The following is a 21,003-nucleotide window of genomic DNA, read 5'->3' on the forward strand; positions in this document are numbered from 1 at the left end:
CCAGCCCTCCTGTTATCTAACCCTTTTCCACTAAATGGTTACTTTATTCAGTTTACAATTTAGCAAGGATAGGACTAACAATTAATACTTTAAGAGTGGAACAGACTTTTAACACAAATCATCCTCAAAACATCATATTAAAATACATATTCATATTTTTTATCACTACTGAAAATTTAAACAGGCTGCAAGTGCAACTATGTAGGAAAACAGAAATAGGGGAGATTGAAACGATTTGATTTTGTTTTAATTATGTAATAACCATGACCAAAATTACTTGACTTTTGATACTCCTTCACAGAACCGGATGAGACCAACCCAAAGGTTGTGTTGCTTTATTTAATAAAATAATGGTATTAGGTGTGCAATCACATTAGACATAAAAATCATTTCAGCCTCAGACACACACATAGTAGTCAGGACCACGAAGTGCAATACCCTCACTAAATGCTTCTGACAAATCAAGTCATGATTGTCTGGGTTAATCATCCTGCTGACTGCCCTCTGCACAGAATCTAGGACACTCTTTGCTGGCTTAGACTAAGCAGAACCATTTGCTGGGCAATATTTAAAACTGTTTTCTTCACTTTCCACCATTTTTTTTTCAGTGCATTGAATTTTAAACCCACTGGAAAAGTACTTGAATTCTCAACCTTTTCTGTTAGGCACACACAGCTGCATTGCTGCTACACTAAAAACAAGAACAGCACCAAAACTTTCAGAAATATGAAATATTCAAAGACTAATCTTATATATTTATGTTGTATGCAGGTGCTTGGGCCTGCTACCAATTTTTTTCCTAAATAATGGGTCAAATTAGAAGTATTTTCCACAGAATTGTAAAAAAAGCAGATTCTACTGAGGGCCCTCAAGAAGTTTAATGACAGCTTGGAAGTACAGCTGACTCAGAACCGTACCCATAGTCATAATTATTCTGCTTTGTGTGCTATTTCAGAAACCAACGAAGTTGACCAGCAAAAGAAAACACTGGAAGCAAAACCAGCAACACTTTCCAAATTACACAATATTGTAAGCAACAAAACAATACTTCCTTTATTATCTTCAGTCACAACTGCTGATGCTGGCAAAAATTAATTAGGAATGATTTCTGCCTGACTCCCACTCCCTGCATAAAACAACAAGTACCATCTGGTGTTCCAAAAGCACCTTTCTACATCCAGGACTGACTGCAGTTTCCCTATTTGGCACTGCTCAAGCCTTTGGTCTCTTAAACCCAGCTGGGTGTTCCTTCCACCTCCTCTCAAAAGCCAAAGGGTGCTCCTGGGTCTTCCTGTCCCATCAGAGTTTCAGGATTGTGGATTTTACTGGCTCTGGTGCTCCCCCACCTCTCCTGGCTTCAGAGCACAGGACACACCCTGTTCACAGCAGGGCTGCCCAGGAGTGTCTGAAGACAACTCACTCTGTTCCACCACACAGTGGATTTACTCTACTTTCACAGTGTATTTACTCTTCTTTGACAGTGTATTTGCTGTTCTCTCACAGTATATTTACAGTTCTTTCAGATCAGATAAGATGAAGTTGTTTTCATAGCATAAATTATGTGTGTCTTACATTACCCAGGTGTTTTCTTTATCTGAGTTACTTCATCCTGCTATTAATCCTGGTAATTGAGAGTTTAGAGTATATGAGTAACAGTCAAGATCAACTGCAGGATATGCCCAACCAACAATTCCACATGTCACAGAACATGTTTTGCTTCCACCCACTCATCTTCCTTCAGCCTGGGATCAGCACTTGACAAAAATGTGAAAAAAACCCATGTTCTTTATAAGGTATTTAGAGACCACACGGCAGAAGAAGGTTGTAAGTACCTATTAAGTCAGGGCTGGTTTTGCAGCAAAGGCCTCAGCATGATCCTTGTGTGAAATGCTAATGTGGTGCTATCAGCCCTCTCCTGCACTGCTGAAAGTGACCTTTCAGAAATCATTTTGACAGGATCACAAGGCCACAACTCCTCCTGTAGGTGACACTGTGACCCCAGTTTCAAAGAACTGACGTGCAACAGTCTCAAGTACTCAAACAGCACAAAACCCAAGTAATAGAAACAGCTGGCAAGTCCATAACAGAGGAGTGTGGCAAGGCAGGGTCACATCAGCTCTGGGCTCAGAGAAAGGGAAAGAGTAAACAAACTCAAGCTTCTAGGAAGCTTTAGGAATCTTATAGGGACTACTCATGAGAATGAGGTTCCTACTCATAAAATTACTTTTTCGGAGTAGGACCACACGATGATGAGTATGAAAAGGTTACTGCTCTGCCTCAGGACAGCAAAGTACATCCTCAGACTTCAATCATTATGTGTTATTGGAGAAACTGGATCATCTTTGTCATTTTTTCAGTACTTAAGGGGGTTTATAAAAAAGAGTGAGAGCAACTTTCTACACAGGCGGTTACGACAAGAGGGAACAGCTTTAAACTAAGACAGGAGAGATTTCGTTTTATGAAGGAATTGTTCCCTGGCAGGGTGGGCAGGCCCTGGCACAGGGTGCCCAGAGCAGCTGGGGCTGCCCCTGGATCCCTGGAGTGTCCAAGGCCAGGCTGGACACTGGGGCTGGGAGCAGCCTGGGACAGTGGGAGGTGTCCCTGCCCTTGGCAGGGGTGGCTCTGGATGGGATTTAAAGTCCCTTCTGATCCAAACCAGTCTGTGATTCTGGTATTTTGCCACTCAAGAAGCTTGCAGCGAATGGTGGTTTTAATGCTGTATTCATTATTTTCTCCACAGGTGATAATAAATATAATTTCATACTCAGTATTTCAGCCTAAGTGAATGCACGTTATTTAGATAGGGAATTTTCAACTACTTTCCTTTTCCAAATCTCTAACGCTTCTGAGTGAAGCTGCAAGGCACCCTGAAAGCAACAGAATTTCTTTGCTCAATTACCTTTTACAGACCTCTAGAGATGCTGTCTTTTAGATCCCTAGGGCTGAATAAACCACAGAATGAACTTACACAGACAAGAAATGTAGGAATCCCTAAAAGCTTTAAGAAGTAAAAACAAGTCCCTCCATTTGTCAGGAGCATTAGTTTTCTTTATGTTTTCTTTAGGTTTCATACCAAAGACATTTACCACAATCTGTGTAGCAAAGGATGTCAAGCCCAGACTCTAATTAACCAGGTTTAAAGTCATTAGTGAGTATTTCCACAGGGCTAGAACTTCTGACCTGAATCCCTTTTTGTTTTGTGTATTATTTCCTGCATTTCTTTAAGTTCACCTATCTACAAAGTCTCTCTCTTCCATATCCAACATGCTGGAAAACACAGAGGTAAAACTGAAACACACCAAGACACATTTCCTCAGCAACTGCTATGCAAATAATGATTTTTCAAACAAAACTGGGTACTCGAATCTGCTTGAAAACCTCTCCTAGATGTGTACCAACTTCTTGACAAAAGCCTTTAATAAAGGTCTTTCCGTACGTAAAGGTATTAGAACACATTGATTCACAAAAACTTGTGCCATTCATTATTAAATCTATTTTTACTTGCTGCTGGAACTCTAAAGCACCCTAGCCATACCTTGGAGTCCTGCAGTGGTAGAAATCTTTATTTCTGTGCAATATTTTGATGTTTTTAGGATCTTAAAAGTAGATTTTAAAGCTTCATCTACATATTAGAGCAAAACCTGCTTCCCCCCACCAATGAGGATTCCTTGATTTATATGGTATTTCATTACTCTTCCTACTAAACTGAAATGGAACTTGTTTCCAGTTGGGAGAAAAGTGTTTGTCCAAAGATGGTACAGAGGTGCAATGAATTTTTCTGTCATTCTTCCTATCAAACAGGTCTTCTTCATCCAGCTCTGTGACACATTAACAGACTGAAAACTACCTCACAGCTCCATCCTCATACTCATCTGTACATGCTCACTGACCTGAATTCTTCCAGGAATTTTAAGTTACTTGACACTGCAATGGAAGTTCTTTCTCTTCTATTTCCTAATTCAGGAGATTCATGAGCCTGACATAATTTGCTTAAAAGTCTTTCAGTTTTCAGTATTTAGATAGCATTTCACTGGCATTAGGAAAATATTGAAGTTGAGTTTGCCTCAATATTTGGCTCACTTTGTTGATCCCCATGACACACTACAAACAGCAAGTGGAACTCAATACTGGGTAGTCGGAGCATAAAGGCTTTAGAAATAAACAACAGCAGGATCCAAGCTCCCGACCACAAGTTATCTCAAAAAATGTTATTTTATTTCTTCACAGAACATCACCAAAATATTAAATATTTCTTTGCCTTTTCACTCAGATGCTCACACATTACCCAGAAATCCATTAGAGCAACCTTCAGCAGGCAAATGTCGATGCCAAGATTTAGTTTTCCTTCCCAGTCTATAATGCACTTGATTTTAGGATGCAGCTGTTACAAATGTGACTGACTGCTGCTACATAAGCCTCCACATAATTACATTTGTCCTCTGCTACTGAATTACTTCTACATAAAAGATGGATTTCACATTTTCTCCAGCTGAAAGAACATTCACCTCCCGTGTGATTGCACACAGGGCATTGTGACAGCAGTGACCCACGAGCTGACCACGAAATGGCATTTTCTTGGAACTCATTTTCTTCCTCAGAAACTCTACAAGATTTCTCCACCTATGCCAGCATATTAAAAAAAATAAATAAATAACAAAAAAAGGCAGTCAAAGAGGATAATCAGGCACACCACAGGGCTGGAACACACAGATCAGCACACCCCTTGAGGGATCAGCAGGGGAGATGCCACAGGAATTCTCTCCTCATTCGGTCTGTACGCACATCAAACTTTTTGTTAACATTTAAATACAGCTTGGAAAGAAGAGCAACCTAAGGAAAAAAATCCATCCCAAAATTCAGAACACATGTATAATTCCCAAATGTTTTAGTGGACACCTGAAAAAGTGTTTAAAAAGTGTTTAAAGCTGCCACCAGCAGTGGATTTTTTAAATGCAGCTGGTAATCTAAACTGGCAATGTAGGCAGCCCTTCAAAATTAGGCTTCAAACTCTCAGAATCTCATACCACATGTGAATGGTCTACAAATGACATGACATATTTCTAAGTTTCCAGTCTGCAGCCAGACTGACTTTATGAAATCCTGCCTACTTATAGGACAGAGGAATACTGAGACAACTGGGAGAATATTTTACAGAGGATCCACGACAGATAAAGCTGTTTTATTTAATAGGCCTCAATGATATCTTCAAAGCTAAGCCAGGTAGGACAGCAATGTTTTATACTTGTGCAGAACAGGATAAGAGAAGCTTTAGCAGCGACACCTTTCCATTTTCATTTGATTCCACCTGCATAACCCTGTCACAAATCTTGAGTACTCATCTGAGCATATCTAATAAACCCAAGTGCTGGGATTACTTAAGAGGTGACAAGATTATATCCATGTCTGTGTGGTTTTGCAGTAACTTTGCACAAATGGTGGTGGTCTAGCGACAGTTTTTGTCGTGATCCTTCTCCCCGCTCCTACTTACCACTGAGTCCAGCCAAGGGATTTTCCAGAAAGCCAGGATGCATTAAATGCCTGTTTTCTTTAAAACTGATACCTAGATTCAACATCTCAAGCAGATCTGCTGAGTACTGCCTGAGCATTACAACATGCTAGTTTATACCTGCCTCCAGAGCTTTAGAAAGGAAACATTATTTACACACTGCTGGCAAACTGCAATGACATCTGCAAAGCTAAGTTGCAACAGCAATTTATTTTTTTTTAAAGCTGCCCAAAAAAGCCCTACATTTTGGTTACACAGTAAAACTGAGGTTGAGATGTGACAGCTGATAAAACATGCTTTAAAGTTTTCTCCCTGGTATCTACCAGTTTTTGCACCTTGTTTGTTCTCAGTAACACTTGGCAGCAGTACATGCTCATTCACATCACTAACAGTAATGTCTACACAAACATACTTCATAAAGATTTTCATGAAACACCACTCAAAGAAACCACTTGATTCTTTCAGTTCTGATTAGGAAATCACATGTAAGGTGTAATTTTTACAAAGACTATGTTTATCACTAGCAGGTTTTTCATTACAATCAGGGACATTGTCTGCTAAAACTTGCAAGAAGTGGTGCTTTGAATTGGAAGTTTATATAAGGCAACTTACCTTGGATTGTAAAGCATCTTTTCCAAATTAAATTCTTTGAGATATGCAATTACTGCTGCCAGAGAGCAAATAACAGGCTTATCCAAGCTTAGTATTACAGATAGTTTTTGAGGACCTAAAAAAAAAATTCTTCTTGTTAAATGCTTACATTCTGGTTAACTCACTGTCTGCTACTAATATATTGTAGAAAAAGCATAATCTGCTTTTCAATTTATTCTGATAGAAATCTGTGATGTATGTAAAGTGCTTTATGAGATCTGTAAACCAACTCAGACCAAGGCTCCAAAATAACACTTATGGTTCCAAATAATGCAGAACATTGCCACAGTGTAAACATTATGAAACAGAAAACATTTGACTCCATGGGTTTTTCTTCATAAAAATGACTAACTGTTGGCATAACAAACTTCTAAAGATACAAACTAAGAATGGAATTCTGACATCTCCATTTCTGTGCACAGTGCTCTGCTACAGTGCCTCTTCCAGCTGCAACAACACAATAACTCACTCCACAATACCACAACATAAACTGGCATTTTTAAAAACCCACACAGTTCAGGTTTTTTTGGGGATGTCCTCCTGTTCTCAGAGAACACATACAAGAACTTTAGAACTTAGTAACAAGAATGTTACTCCTATCTTCAAAGGGACAAGAAGGAGGACCCAGGAAATGCCCAGCCAGGCACCTCCATCCCTGGAAAGGTGAAGGGACAGGTGGCTCTGGAGGTCATCACTAAGCATGCAGAAGGAAAGGTCATCAGGAGTGGCCAGCAGGGATTCACCAAGGGGACACTGTGCTTGAGAGAGCTAGGCAGAGAGAAACCTAATGAAGTTCAACAAGGGCAAGTACAGGTCCTGCACCAGGGGAGGAATAACCCCAAGTACCAGAACAGATTGGGAATGACCTACAAGAGACCAGCTCTGTGGAGAAGGACATGGGGGTACTGGTGAATGACAAGTTCACTGTGAGCTGACAGAGTGCCCCTAGGGGCCAGGAGGGCCAGTGGGATCCTGGAGTGCATCAGGAAGAGTACAGCCAACAGGTCAGGGAGGGGATCCTGCCCCTCTGGCCTGGCCAGGTGAGGCTACATCTGGAATGCTGTGTTCAGTTCTGGGCTCCATACTTCCAGAAAGACAATGAGTTGCTGTAGAGGGTCCAGCAGAGGACATAAAGATGGTAAGAGGCTGGAGCATCTCTTATGAGGAGAGACTGGGAGCTGAGCCTGTTTAGTCTAAAGAAGAGAAGACTTAGAGGGGATCTTGTCAATCCATAGAAATACCTCAAAGGGTTGTCAAAGGATGGTGCCAGACTCTCTTCAATGGTGTCCTGTGACAGGATGGGGAGCAGTGGCCATAAAATAAACCACACCAAGTTCCACCCCAGCAGGAGGAAGAGCTTCTGTCCAAGGAGGGGCAGAGCCCTGGAACAGCTGCCCAGGGAGGGCCTGGAGTGTCCCTCTCTGGAGACATCCCAAACCCACCAGACAAAGGTTCCAGGGGACCCTGGCTGGGGTTGAGGGCTTGGGCTGGATGATCTCCAGAGAACTATTTCAGCCCTAGATATCCTGGGATTCTGTGAACTTGAAGAAACATTTCAGATGCTGAGTAATCCCCCTCAGCTGCTATATATCTTCAAATTTAAAACTGTCTAAACACACACCTTCAAGTTACAAAAAAAAGTAATGGTTGGCCTGTATTCATTTCTATTTAAATAACGTTCATTTTCCTCCAAGCTCAAAATAAAATCCCACTGTGCAAAAATTAAGCAGAGGTGGCCAAAAGCCTGCACGGATGTAAAGGCTAATAGGATGCATGATTCAAAGATATTTGGAATAAAAGACCTGTAATGTCAGGCACTTCTTTTGCATAAAAATCTGAATTACATACCTGTAGTACCAGGCACTTCCTTCGCATAGAAGTCAGTAACCCTCTGGAAAGCATGGCTGTACTCAAAATTGAGGTTTTCCATCCTTTCTATCCTAATTCTGTCATCCTGTAACCTGCAAAGAAAAAATATTTGACATTCAGTTTTTTATGCTCCCTCCATGAAGAACACTGAAGGAGGTTGCAAAGGTGCACTTTCCTTTGTCTTTGTTTTGTTAACAATTGAACGGGTAAAGAATGAAGAGATGAGCTATTAAAGTGGGTTGAGAACATTTCCAAGTGTGGTGTGTTTTTTTAAGTGTTTCTTCCAACCTCTGTAAAAGTGCAAACAAAGCAAACCCAAACAGCAGCAAGCCCACCCAAAAGAGACTGCAAGACGTGGTCTAGCACACCTGCAAGGTAGAGCAAACATGTCTTCACCAATCCTAACAAGTATTTGCCTTATCTCTTCTTAAAGGCTTCTGATGATCAAGCTATTCTCCTATGCTATCTGTCACCATATTTAATTATCCTTTGTCTTGGAAGACTTTGTTCCATGCTGTAGAACTGAAGGGCTGGATTTCTTTTAGGTTTTGTGCAGTCAAGCCAGCCAAGGATGTTATTACTGATAACCCACTCCTGCCAGCGTATCAGCAGTTCCTCCCAGTTTAACAGCAGCAGCAAACACAGCAAACTGTACAAGATGCAGCATTTCTACACTGGCTGCTTTTCCTAACGGGCTGCTGAAATTAAGACGGGATGCTGCTTTACCATTTCAATTTGCACAGCTGTTAATAAGCATTAAACAGATATGCTGGTTAAAAAAGCACAAGAAGAACACAGGGTGCCTCTGCCACCCTGGAGCACAGTTACACAGCTACAGCATGAACCAGGGGCCAGGAGAAAGCTCCAGGAAAAAGACACACACAAAACCTACTCAGCCTCAGTGTTTTCACTCTCAAACCCCCACGGGATGTGAATTAACCAAGTGCTTTGAGAAGCCTGGAATTACACCAGTGAGAGGGGCTGTGTAGCTATTACAGCATGGAGGTTAATCAATACCCTTTTTGCAGGGCTTTTCAGCTTCACAGGAAAAAACAGATTTTCTGCCTTACATTCAACATACTCCCACCTGAACGGAACAACATATCTCTCGGGCCCAGCTCTTAAAAATGAGAGTTAATTTCCATAACCTGTGTCAAACTAACCAGGACATGCTCAGTGATCTTCTCCCTGCCTTCGTTTTACCTGACTGATCCAATTAATTTTCCAGTCTTTATACTCTCTGGGAGTCCCCTCTCCCCAGCCCTTCTCAGAATGAGCAACCATTCTTAAAGCAAAGGAAAATACCAACACCAAGCAGCTGTTTTCTTCCTTGCCTTTTTGCACTCGCTCCAACCCTCACCAATCATCTGCTCTACCACATTTCAGCCCTTTTGCTGAATTAGCACGTGCTTCACTGCAGCCTTGTGCAAAAACATCCCTTCAGCACTACACTGCTCGTGATGTGATGTATGGTACCTGGAGGTCAGCAGAACACAACAAACCTTTGAGTCAGCCTTAAAAGACAGAAGGGCCCTTCTGCTGACCATGTGTAAGGACTTAGAGAAATATTTTTAAACAAGATTTTATTTTTAATTTCTACCTCTTTATGTTTTCATAGGAATGGCTACAGAAAAGCAAGGCTTAACAAGGTCTGCAGAGCTAATTCTTAGAATGAAAAGTCAAAAACGAAGGCTTTGGGGTGTATTTCACTGGATGGTTCATGCCACACCTGCTTGTTTTCTTAAGTTTAAACATCAATTGGTGTTGTTTTCCTTAATGTATTTGTGATTTTATTCCCTTTTATAACCAAATTTATCCAACTCCTGAGCATAAACTCTGGAATATGATAGTTACAATCAATACAGGTTGAGGAACTTCTTACAGTATTTTTCTTTGTCAGCTCTATGAATGGGAAACATTTAAAATTATTCATTAATTTAAAATTATTAACTCAGTGATCTGCAAAGATCTTCAAATATTTTAATATTTGTATTCTAGATACAGCAACATCAAATATATGTATGACATTCTGACTATCAGAGAGTATGCACCTGATATTCTAGATAAAGTAAAAAATGGGAAGCTACAGATTCCATGTGTGGAAAAAACTAAACTATTATCAAGATGTATAAAAACAAAGCTTGCAGCAGCAGGTTTTCATGTGTGTCCTTTGTGCAGCAAGATGATCACCCGAAGGCCATCTTCCTGATTACAGGCAGGCTGATATGTCGATGTTTATTTTATCTCTCCAGCCACCAATGCCTATTTAAATCACAAGTCAATTTGCCATCAACTTCTGTAAACATCAGTCTTGTCAGAGCCTCCAAATGAGCTGCAGTTCAACTCATCTCGTGCTTCCCTGATACCCTCCCAGCTCCCTGAAAACAAGCCATGCTCTCAGTCCCTGGCATGACAAGGCTCCTCAGAGATCAACTCAACCTCTCAAGGGTCCCTCACCTCCCCTGCCCAGTCCTTCTGCACCTCCTGAACTGGACACTGAGTGACCAGGGAGCTTTGGGGGTTCCAGCTGCCAGCTGAGGGTACAGAAGAACCCGCAGTGCCCCTCATCAGAATCCCTGCTCCTCCCGCACGCTGGGATTTGATGCAGAGCTGTTCCTCCTCACAAGATGAGTACTAAAGTTGCTCAAGGAGATGACCATCACCCACAACCAAGGATCTGAAACCAGTGCAACCACAGACAGATGCATAAAGGATGGGATCCTAAAACACACAGTTACACACAGAGAGTAATCATGTAATAATGTAACATGCACATCCTAACCTACCCTGTTCTATGATTCTGTTACCAGAGGGACTAATCTATCAGTCACCCTGCTGACAAAGTGAAAAAGGACCAGCACTGCTGCGTTTATTTCCTCTATTTATCTGACAATCCAATGCATCCACTTAAAATTCATTGTTTACCAAGTGCATAGGGAAAATAATTAAAAGAGATCTCTCTTTTTGGATGGGTAAGTCTCTTAAGAAAAACATTTATAAAAATGCTAGAAGCTAAAAGAAAACAACACAAATAAAACTAATTTACTGAAACTGACTCAAGATATCTAAAACATAATAAAATCTTTTATTGAGAATGAGCTTGCTTTAAGCAGGAGAGCTAACTGCAGTTTGCTGAATAAAGCAGGAATCACTTCACTGCTGCTCTACAATTCACAATAAACAGGCATAACGTGAATAAAGACTCACTGCAAAACAGACACGTCCAAACTGAGTTTTCTTAAAGCTCAGGAAGTCCTCCTAAGGAAAACAAGTAACTGCAGAATTTTATCTTTCAGCTACTATCCTGCCATGCCCATTCTGCTTTAGGGCATTCAAATGCAGGGGGGCATGGACCAAAATTTCACTGTACAGCCCTGTATCACAACACAAGGACATCAATGATGCAGAATGTGGGAAGGTGTCTGCTCCTAAAATTTAGGATGCAATTTTTTTTCTGATGCTAAGCACAGATCCGTTAAGCACAAATAATTTATTTAAATTTTTCCTATACAATTTATTTAAACTGATCTTTTCTCTGCATTTCTCATAGTTTATTCTCCTGGGATGACCAGCCTGTCACTGCAGGGAAAAAATGCCAGCACTGCCCAGCAGGGCAAGGCAACCTGAATGCATTAGTCCCTTCAGAAACCCAAGCACATCGTGTCACCTTCCCTTACCAATATGCTTGGCAGAAATTGTATTTCCTTTACTTGTCACCACTGTGTTACCTTTGTTACCCAGCCACTCTTAGCTCGGGGGGCTGAGTGTGTCTGTGGGATTGGAGAACAACCACCCCCCTCCTTTTTTGGTGAATCCTGGCACGGAGCTCCAGCAGCCTCTCTTGCAAAGCCCGAAGGACATTTCCAAGCAGTTGTTCTTTTGGCACCAAGCATGCACATTTTTAGAAGCACAGCTTTTTCTCCTGTCAGAGTCAAGTACTTCCCCACATTTGCTCTGAGCAGCCTTCAGATGCCAGAGATGGAGACTGCTGTTGCAAGAAAGCAGCACAGTCACCTTCTCTGAGTAGCTGATACAAATCACTGCTGTCCATGAAAACCAAAAAATCACCACATGGATGTTACATTATATAGCACAGATCACCCCACGGGACCTCCAGCTTCCAAAATGCTCCATCCCCAACCCTTCCTGAATGTCAGAAGCTGCTGAAAAGCCCAGAAGCAGCCCTGACACTCTTTAAAATATCCATATACACATACATGTATATCTACTTACTCACATGCATATGTATCTTACATACAGATATACACACACAGAGAAAAACTTGAGGAAAACTCCTTGCTTGCCATTTTCTGTCCAAACTACCAACACTTCTCAATACATTTTCTGATTTTCTCAGGAAGAACTACATCTGAAAAGAACTCCAACCACATTGACAAGCCTGGAACTCAGGAATTTGAAGGAAACATTCTTTTAGCTTTAGGAACTCAGAGGCAGGAGCTGCCAAAGAAATGGAGGAAGGAGGTTATGAGAAAAGCAAAGGGCAGAGGGCTGTGCAGGCTCTGTATGACACTGCATCCCTTCTGTGAGGGCAGAATTAGGCAGCATGGGACAAAACACAAGCACAGTTGTACTGCAGCAGTTTCTGCATCCACAAATAGACACCAATCTTCTTCAGGCTCCTTCCATCTGCCTGTCTGAAGAATGGGATGAGACACACTGCACTCATGTCTCAGAAAGTAGAAAAGATCAAGAAGTGCTAGGAAACTATTTCTTAGCACCTAGGAAAAGCCAGGATGAGCAACAGTCAACACTGAAAAAAGACACTCCCACCACATCAATTTAATTTCCCTCAAGTGCAGAGGAGCGGATTCTGTGGACAGAGAAGACGCAGATCCTGTACCTGCTTGATCTCAGGGAGGTTATTTCACACTGTTTCACACGTCCTCACAGCTGATCTGCACAGCATGATTCACAGGGAAGTGCTCTTACAGAACGGGCCCACACAGGCTGGAGAGCAGCACTCAGGGGCTCCCTGTGGAAATGAGGTGAGTGCTCTGCACAGCTCCATCAGCTCAGCACTGCCCTGCTGCTCCAGGCACCACTCACAAAGGCAGTGCCAGAGAGGAAACCCCAGCCCACTCAAATGTGCTGTGAGGCTGACGTGGCCGCAAGCAGTGTTAGAAAACCTGACTTAAAACGTGGCAGAGAAATTACCAAAAAAGCACCCATTTTCTCCATCATGTACGGCTGTGAACAAACACATGGAGGGATAAACAAAGCCCTAACCTCTAATGAAGAAGTTCTTTCCATTCAATATCCCAAGCATGTAGAGTTTGCTGCAAAGTGACAGCACAGAGCAGGCCCCATGCAGTGACCAGCAATACTTACAGGACACTGCAGTGCCTTGTGCAGGCATCAGATCACAGCTCCTCAGAGCCAGCACAGTATCTCACCACACCTCAGCTACAATGACTTTCCTCTGTGTTTTGCAGGAGCTATACAGAACATGATGCTGGGAGGATGCAGCTCACACTGCTTTGGTGTCATCAGGAGCCTGGACCAATCTGCCATGTGATTGTCCCACGTGGACCATCACATGCACCTCCACCTGCACCCCAACAGAGATGTGCTACTGACAGCCTGGTAAACAAGCTGCACAAGTTTGTCCCCAAAATCAGTGGTTCCTCCATTCAGGATTATGCCAAACAGCAAAAATTGCTCTTCTTGCAGGGCTTCAGACAAATTAAACAAAACAAAAAAAACCATACCAAACCCAATCAAAACCAAACCAACAGCAATGGAAAAAATCAAACAGCAACAAAATCCAACCAACCACAAACAAACAAACAAAGGCAACAAGAACACCACAAAACAAAACACAGGCAAACCTAATAGCTGTCATATTGCATGCAATAATGCTCTTTCTGTTAAACCCCACCGAGGAAAAATAGCTGTTTCTGAATCCAAGTGGGAGCGAGGAGGGAGTGAGGACACAGAGCCAATCATTTGCTCATGACATCTTGGGATTATCCCTATGGGCGAATGCAAGTCTTTCTACGTATGTGTATCTATACAACAAAGATGAAAAATGCACTGGTGACAAATGAATGAAACTCCACATGTATGCTATATATCATAAAATCAGGCGTGGAAGGCTCCTCCCCAGCTCTCTTTGTTGTACCTCGCTGACAGACATGAGCCCTACACTGTGCTTTTGGGATCATTTTCAAATTCCAAGCCCCCCTCTCCCTCTTTTTGTCCTCAAGGATGGAGCATTTCATATGCTTGTGTTTCCCAAGTTTTTGCCAAGTAGTAAATAAAATGTTCATTACCTGTGTTCTTTCCCATCAGATAGGGTCATTTTCTGTATTTACTTTCAGTGTGGGTCTTAAACTTCACACAATGTACAGCTGGACAAGCAAACTTTATAAAAAGGGAGTAATTACTCATTTAATTCAACACTAGCTCTTACCATTGTGTCTGGTCTCAATTGCTTAGCAGCTGCAGCTGTGTGCATGTCTACACCACTGCACCTACTGACTGCCACCACTCTTCCTATTCCCACTGCTTCCTCTGCAATGGCTGTAGAGCCTCCCTGACCCTGCACCAAGCAATGGGAGCATTCTGTGCCAGAAAAAATTCATGGTGGGAGGAAGAAAACACAACTTCTTGCTGGCTTAGCACGGTTAAATAACTCAGCAACAGCAAAGTGAAAAGATGGTGACAGTGACAGGACCAGAGCAGTCATTATGGGAAAATACAGAAGGTTGTCACCAGACAGTTTTAAGAGCACTGGCTTACTGTCTCAGGATTGCAGCACAGTCCTGTTCCAGCCCTCTCTATGGCCAGAAGCTTTATTTCACTATTTGCAGTGGCTCACTGCAAGACTGCAAGGGGAGAAGACTCACTCCTCAGAGATCTCCACCGTCCAGCTCTGCTGCCTCCTGCACCTCCAGGTTTCTCTGTTTTCTTTGCTTAACAACTTGACTGTGATGGTCAGCGAGGACCACAGGAGCAGAGCCAGGCACCCCAGAGAGAGCACTGGGGTGGAACTGTGCAGCCCCCGGGCGGGCAGGGCTCCAGCAAGGTGACCTCCCTGAGGTACAAGCGCCTGTTCCTGCAGGGACAGAGGTGCTGGAGGAGCAGAGCCAGCCCCAGGTCAGGCCCAAGCGAATCTGGCAATGCAGCACCACAGAAAGCTGCAGCGGGCTGGAGCTGCAGCCTGGGCTGCCAGAGCAGCAGGGACAGTGGCACAGCTCCCTGCTGGCACAGCCACACGCCAGGACACTGCCCACAAAAACATCTGGTACAGCAGCCACTCAATACTGTTTTAATTTCTATTTGAATTACCAAGCCCAAAAGGGCCTTCTAAAAGCAAGTCTACACCACCAGACAATAGGTTGGCAGACAGAAAAGCTGAGTACTACACATTATATAACCAAAAAATATTACCACCTTACCTTGCATCATTTAGGAGGGGAAAAAAAAAACTTTCAGGTGCCTCAGAAGTATAACCAATAAATTAAACAGTATGAATAGTGTGACTAAAAGAAACCAAAAATGTCTGGACAGGCAGAGCAAAGAAAAAGATGACAGAATAGCTTGGAAAGAACTAGTTTTGAAACTCTAATACAAAAGTGTGGACTACCACCTCGTTCTAAACAGCAGCATTTCTACTACCTCTTGAGAACCCCACAGCTCCATCAGTGTATCACACACCCTCCCAAAGTGAATGCACAGCTCTGTGTTTCACAAGGACACGTGTTGTCTGATCATACTTGTCCTGACTGACAGAAACACAAATAGTTCTCGTTTTCAACAGCAAAAACTTCTGAGCACAAAGCACTTTTCTCTTGTCTCTCTTAAAATATTTTTGCGAAGGCTTTCCACCTACAAAGGCTTCCCAGATCTCGCAATGAAGTCGTAACCATTGTGCTTCTGTCAAATCACTGCCTACTGTCATCAACACTCACCATCACAACCTCTCTCTAGCACCAAGCTGATGGAGGAAACATTCAGTAGAAAACATCTTATTCAAAGACACATCTTCTCTAGCAGCAGAAGTAACAGTCTAAATTCAGCTTGAAGAAAGCCAAGCTCAATGCTTAACAGTATTTCCCAACTATTCTAATTATCTCCCCTTCCCTCATGCTGTGTGTGAGCACAAAAATCTCCAAAGCATTTTAATTTCAACAGATCTGAAATAGCACTGGCCCTCAAAACACTAGAAGTTATGTGGGTCATACACACACATATGCAAAACACACAGTGCTTTGTCCAACAAAAGTGTCTCCTAGGTGAGGCTGTTTAATTAAAAATTTAAAGCAGATGGCTACAATGCAACATACTTCTGGAGAGAATCTTAAATTCAACTTAATTACTTGTTCACAGGATTAAAGAGAACCCCAAACCAAAGCTGAATGTTGCAGAATGTATCAGCCACAGAAAATCCACAATGGAGCTGCTGGTCAGGGTCCAGTGGAGGCCAGAGAGGTGATCTGGAGTCTGGAGCAGCTCTGTGATGAGCAGAGACTGCGGGAGCTGGGCCTGGCCAGGCCGGAGAAGGGAAGGCTGAGAGGGGATCCCATCAATCCATACAAACACCTCCGAGGGTGCCAGAGGATGGTGCCAGGCTCTGTTCCGTGCTGCCAGGGACAGGATGGGGAGCAGTGGCCATAAAATAAACCACACCGAGTTCCAGCCCAGCAGGAGGAAGAGCTTCTGTCCATGGAGGGGCAGAGCCCTGGAACAGCTGCCCAGGGAGGGCCTGGAGTGTCCCTCTCTGGAGACATCCCAAGGCCAGCTGGACACGTTCCTGTGCCACTGCTCCAGGGGACCCTGCCTGGGGCTGGGCAGGGGCTTGGGCTGGGTGAGCTCCAGAGGTCCCTTCCAACCCCAGGTGTGCTGGGATTCTGTGATACAGGATTACTACTGAAGCAGGAATCACGTTTGCCCAGGCAATTGGTAAAGGGATATTCTACAAGCACAGACTGACAACATCAACAGGAAGTTGAATGCAAGCCACCATCAGCTTATGAAACATCATTCCCAAGGATTATATAAGAAATAACTGAGATGTGACAAGTCCATCCATGTCTCTGTTTTAAATCAGTCTGAGCTAACCTCCCACACTGCTACCACTACTCTACCTGCCAAGAACTGTCAGAAACTTAATTCCTGTTCTTTAATCAGCATAAGAATTGCTGTGGAAATTCACAAGGAGCACCGAACATCCAGTACAGATCTCACAGAGAAAGCACGCTGCCTCTGCAAGCAGGAAGGCCACACCTGGATTTTCCACCCATCACTGCACTGAAATGATTCAAGTTCATGGCTCTCAAGAGGGGATCCAGCTGCTGTCCAGGCTCTCACACACCTTCCTTTGGACTGCAGACAGGGAGTGCCCACTGCTTGGTTTTCAGCTTCCTGTGAGAGAGGCTCAGAACAGAAGAGCTACAGCAAGCCCAGGAGAGCCACTGGCTGGGCTGGAGCGCTGTCCCGAGGGCCACAGGGCACAGAGTCCCCAGGAACGGCCTGGTGGAGGGAGAAGGCCAGGGAGCAGATGGCTGTACTCTGCACACAGCGTCACAGGGGATGGAGGAGCTGCAAGGCCTCCAGGAACCTCTCTGCATGTCCTGTCTGCACTGCAGGCAGCCAAATCCTGACCCAAACTAACAAAAACCACAAAAACCAAACAAAACTACTAAGAATAAAAATCCACCCCACTGAATCCTCTTGATAAATACTCAGGCATCATGTAAGGTTACAGACCAACTGGATTAATCAGAAAAAATAAAATCAAAACTAGCCCATAATACCACAGTTTAATTTAAACATGGAAGGAAAGTATACACATTACTATGTTTTCAAACTATGCTGGTAGGTTATTACACGTGGCACTCAGGCAGAAGAGCTGCAATTGTTCTTTAATTCTCTGTTTATTCTAAGAAGTTATAATAAAAAGGAGAAAAAAATCCAAAAGATGTCTTCAGAATTTTGATAATTTTATCCAGATATTTCTGCACAAGACTTGATATTCTGAATTAATATCTATGATAATTAACTATATTCAATAGTTATCAATAGTTATTCAATAGTTATATTCAATATATCGAAACCTGAAAATTCTGGATACTTGCTCCTCTGGGTATTAGCCAACATTAGAAAAAAATGTGGAGAATGCATTCACTCAGGCTGCAGAGCAGAAGAAAAACAGTGTGGGGATTGCATTCTATTATTAGGGGGCTATAGCATATGTCAGATGAGGACAGACTAAGGAAACTGAATTCATTTGGCATGGAAAAAGTTAAGAGGGCATCTTCTACCACCCAAGGGGGCATTCAGAAAAGCCCAGAGCAGACTCTGGTGAGAGGTCCACAGTGAAGGGACAAAACTGAGCAGCCATGAGCTGCATTCTTTTCCACAAGACCAGCTAAACACATAAATAGGTGGCACAGTGAAGCTGGGGGCTTCCCTTCCTTGGGCATTTCCCAAAGCAGACAAAACTGTGTAACACCTGAGTTCCAGAAAGCTCGTCCAGGCAAAATTTTCCCAAGGTTTTGAGAAAAAAAATTGTTCTGAGGGAACTGTGTAAGTCATTAGGTGTGATATAAACCAGCTGTAGATCAACTGCACAAGAACAAGAACAGGTGGACTGGCTGCACAGCCACGGCTCCAGCAGATTCCCCTGTGCCACAGGAAAGAGCTGAGCACACACATCCAATGTACTGCTAACAGCAGCCCACTGATGAGCTCTGAAATGGGCCTGACGCTGGGGTAGCTGCTCCCACAGCTGGACCATGCTAGCAGGGGATCTGCTTCCTCCTCATCTCAGGAACTCAAGGTCTGTGCTCTGAGCAGTGGATGCTCTTTGGAAAACTAAGGGATTTTCCATGCAGGAGTTCCCTTACCATGTCTTCTTGTAGACAACTTCACCCACCTACGAGATATGTTCTTCCCTTATCTATGGGCAAGCTTCATCTGCAACAGGAAGGGCAGGACGTACCATTTAAGACAAATATCCAACCACATTTTTCAGCTAAGACTGTGGCACAAAGTCTCTTTTTTCTTAGTTTTTGGCATGTGTAACTTGCTGTTCACATTTCATCCTCCTCTCATGCCACTGACAGAACCATTTGAACCAACTCCAACTGAAAGGATATGACAGATTATGCAACTATTTCACTTTTCCCTTTTCCCCCCCTCGATTTGGAGACTCAACATTTGGGACACTCGCACATGCAAGTACCTTCTACACTACAGAAATAAAAATTTTAAAGCCACAGCAGGATCTTCCAGACGTCAGCATCTGTAATTACAGATGTCATCAGAGACCATAAAAAACCCCAAGTATTAAACAGCTCCATCCTAAAAATCAAACCCACTGTTCTGAAGACATTTCAAAAACCAATCAAAATTTGCCTTTGTACATGGCCTGTACCTTGCAAAGCCTTCTTACACATTTCCAAGAAAGATCCAGCTGCGTGATGCTCCACTGCATTGTCCCTAATGACCTCACAGCCGAATGAGGCTGGAAAATTGTATTACCCCTGATTTTCTTCCAGAAATGTCTCCATCCAAGCTCTCCAGCTATGACTAAAATAAAGACTCCCAATTCCAACATCATAAAGACACCCAGGGAGAAGCTACCTTCAAATGTAAACACAATAGGCAAAGTTCTGCTCTAACCCCACTCCTTTCTTCCTCGCTGTTACTGGAGTTATTCTCCTTCAAAGCTGTCAAACCATGGCAGTACTTGGAACAAAACTTGTAAGATGTGAGGAGGGAGCTGAATATAACAATAAATCCAAGTATGAAGTGAGCAAGAAACTCCTTAGGAAGTAATCTGAAGGAAAGCAGAAGAAGAAAGAAAAGAGCAGGAACCTTTATTGTTACAGGTGTTAACTTGGCAATTAATACTGCTTTCATTCTCCACTCAAAATCCAGGAGAGGCTTCAGGGTGTCGGTAATGTGCATTAATGGCATGCTATTTTTAATAACTCTACCTCAAACAGAAATGTGGCTGTCATACATCTAATTAAAAAAAAAGCCCTGCAAATGGTAGACAAATGTTGGAATAAGGTTTCAAACCCTGAGAGCTCTGTGCCAATCACCAGGTCGGCCAAGCTCTGGTTTCTGAAACAAGGAAGAAGCTGCTGGGTTTGGTCATGATTTGCCTTGCACGATGAGAAGTGTGGTTCTGACACAAAACAGGGGTGGTTCCGTCCCCAGGAGCACAGAGATTCCCCATGGCCGTGGGGCTCTGCAGCTCCCCAACACCTCACAGCAGGGAATGAAACATGGGACGGGTCCAGGAGCCCTCCTGCCACCGGGGGGGAACCATTTCCAACTTGGGAACGAACCCTGTAAAACCAATGCACAAAACACTCTCCCCGTGCAGGAATATCTGCTCACCCAACACGCCTGAACTCAGAAAACACCACCTAAATCTCACTGCTTAAGCAGAATTTGGCATGGGGAAGTGCTCATCTCCCTCAGATAAAGAGCTTTTGATGTTTTGTAATGGTTTTAATAGAGGCTGATGGACAGAAAATGGGATACATCTGGCCGGTCAATTACACTCGTAATTAATGTCTCCTCTGGTAAGCTGATACAGATTTAAGAGTCCATTAAATGGGATGAATTGAACTTGTTAATTTTTCAACAAACCATTTCAGGCTTTCCTGTGAGATGTACAAAGATGTTCAAACACAGTCTCATCTCTGACAGATTAAATACAAATAGAGTGTTAACAATCATACCCTCCATATAAAATATTTTCTTCTTAGGCCACATTCCTGGAATTCAAGAGTGGGATGTTTTCACCAGAAACGGCTACTTACCTTGATTTTCTGTTCTGTGAAAAGCTAATACAAGCAAAAAAGCAAGGCAGTTCTTCTTCCCATGAGCATGTAACTCAACAGATGCTGTGCACTATGTATTCTTTCTTTCCAGTGATTTACCATTAAGGAGCCAACTGCAAAAACCTTCTTAAATTATTTTACAAATGGAAAAAA

General features: G+C 42.9%; 1 protein-coding gene across 3 annotated transcripts in view; it reads right to left on the bottom strand.

The window, feature by feature from the left end:
• Positions 1-21,003, bottom strand: part of MSH3 (mutS homolog 3) — an 89,669-nt gene that overhangs the window by 49,239 nt on the left and 19,427 nt on the right. For all 3 annotated transcript variants that reach the window (XM_039566480.1, XM_039566481.1, XM_039566479.1), the window contains exons 9-10: positions 8,006-8,118; positions 6,119-6,233 (exon numbers count right to left, since the gene is read on the bottom strand). In XM_039566480.1, the coding sequence (XP_039422414.1) occupies positions 6,119-6,233; positions 8,006-8,118 (228 nt within the window). The remainder of the gene's footprint in view (positions 1-6,118; positions 6,234-8,005; positions 8,119-21,003) is intronic.

Source organism: Corvus cornix, chromosome Z (assembly GCF_000738735.6).
Source record: "Corvus cornix cornix isolate S_Up_H32 chromosome Z, ASM73873v5, whole genome shotgun sequence".
Lineage (NCBI taxonomy): Eukaryota > Metazoa > Chordata > Aves > Passeriformes > Corvidae > Corvus > Corvus cornix.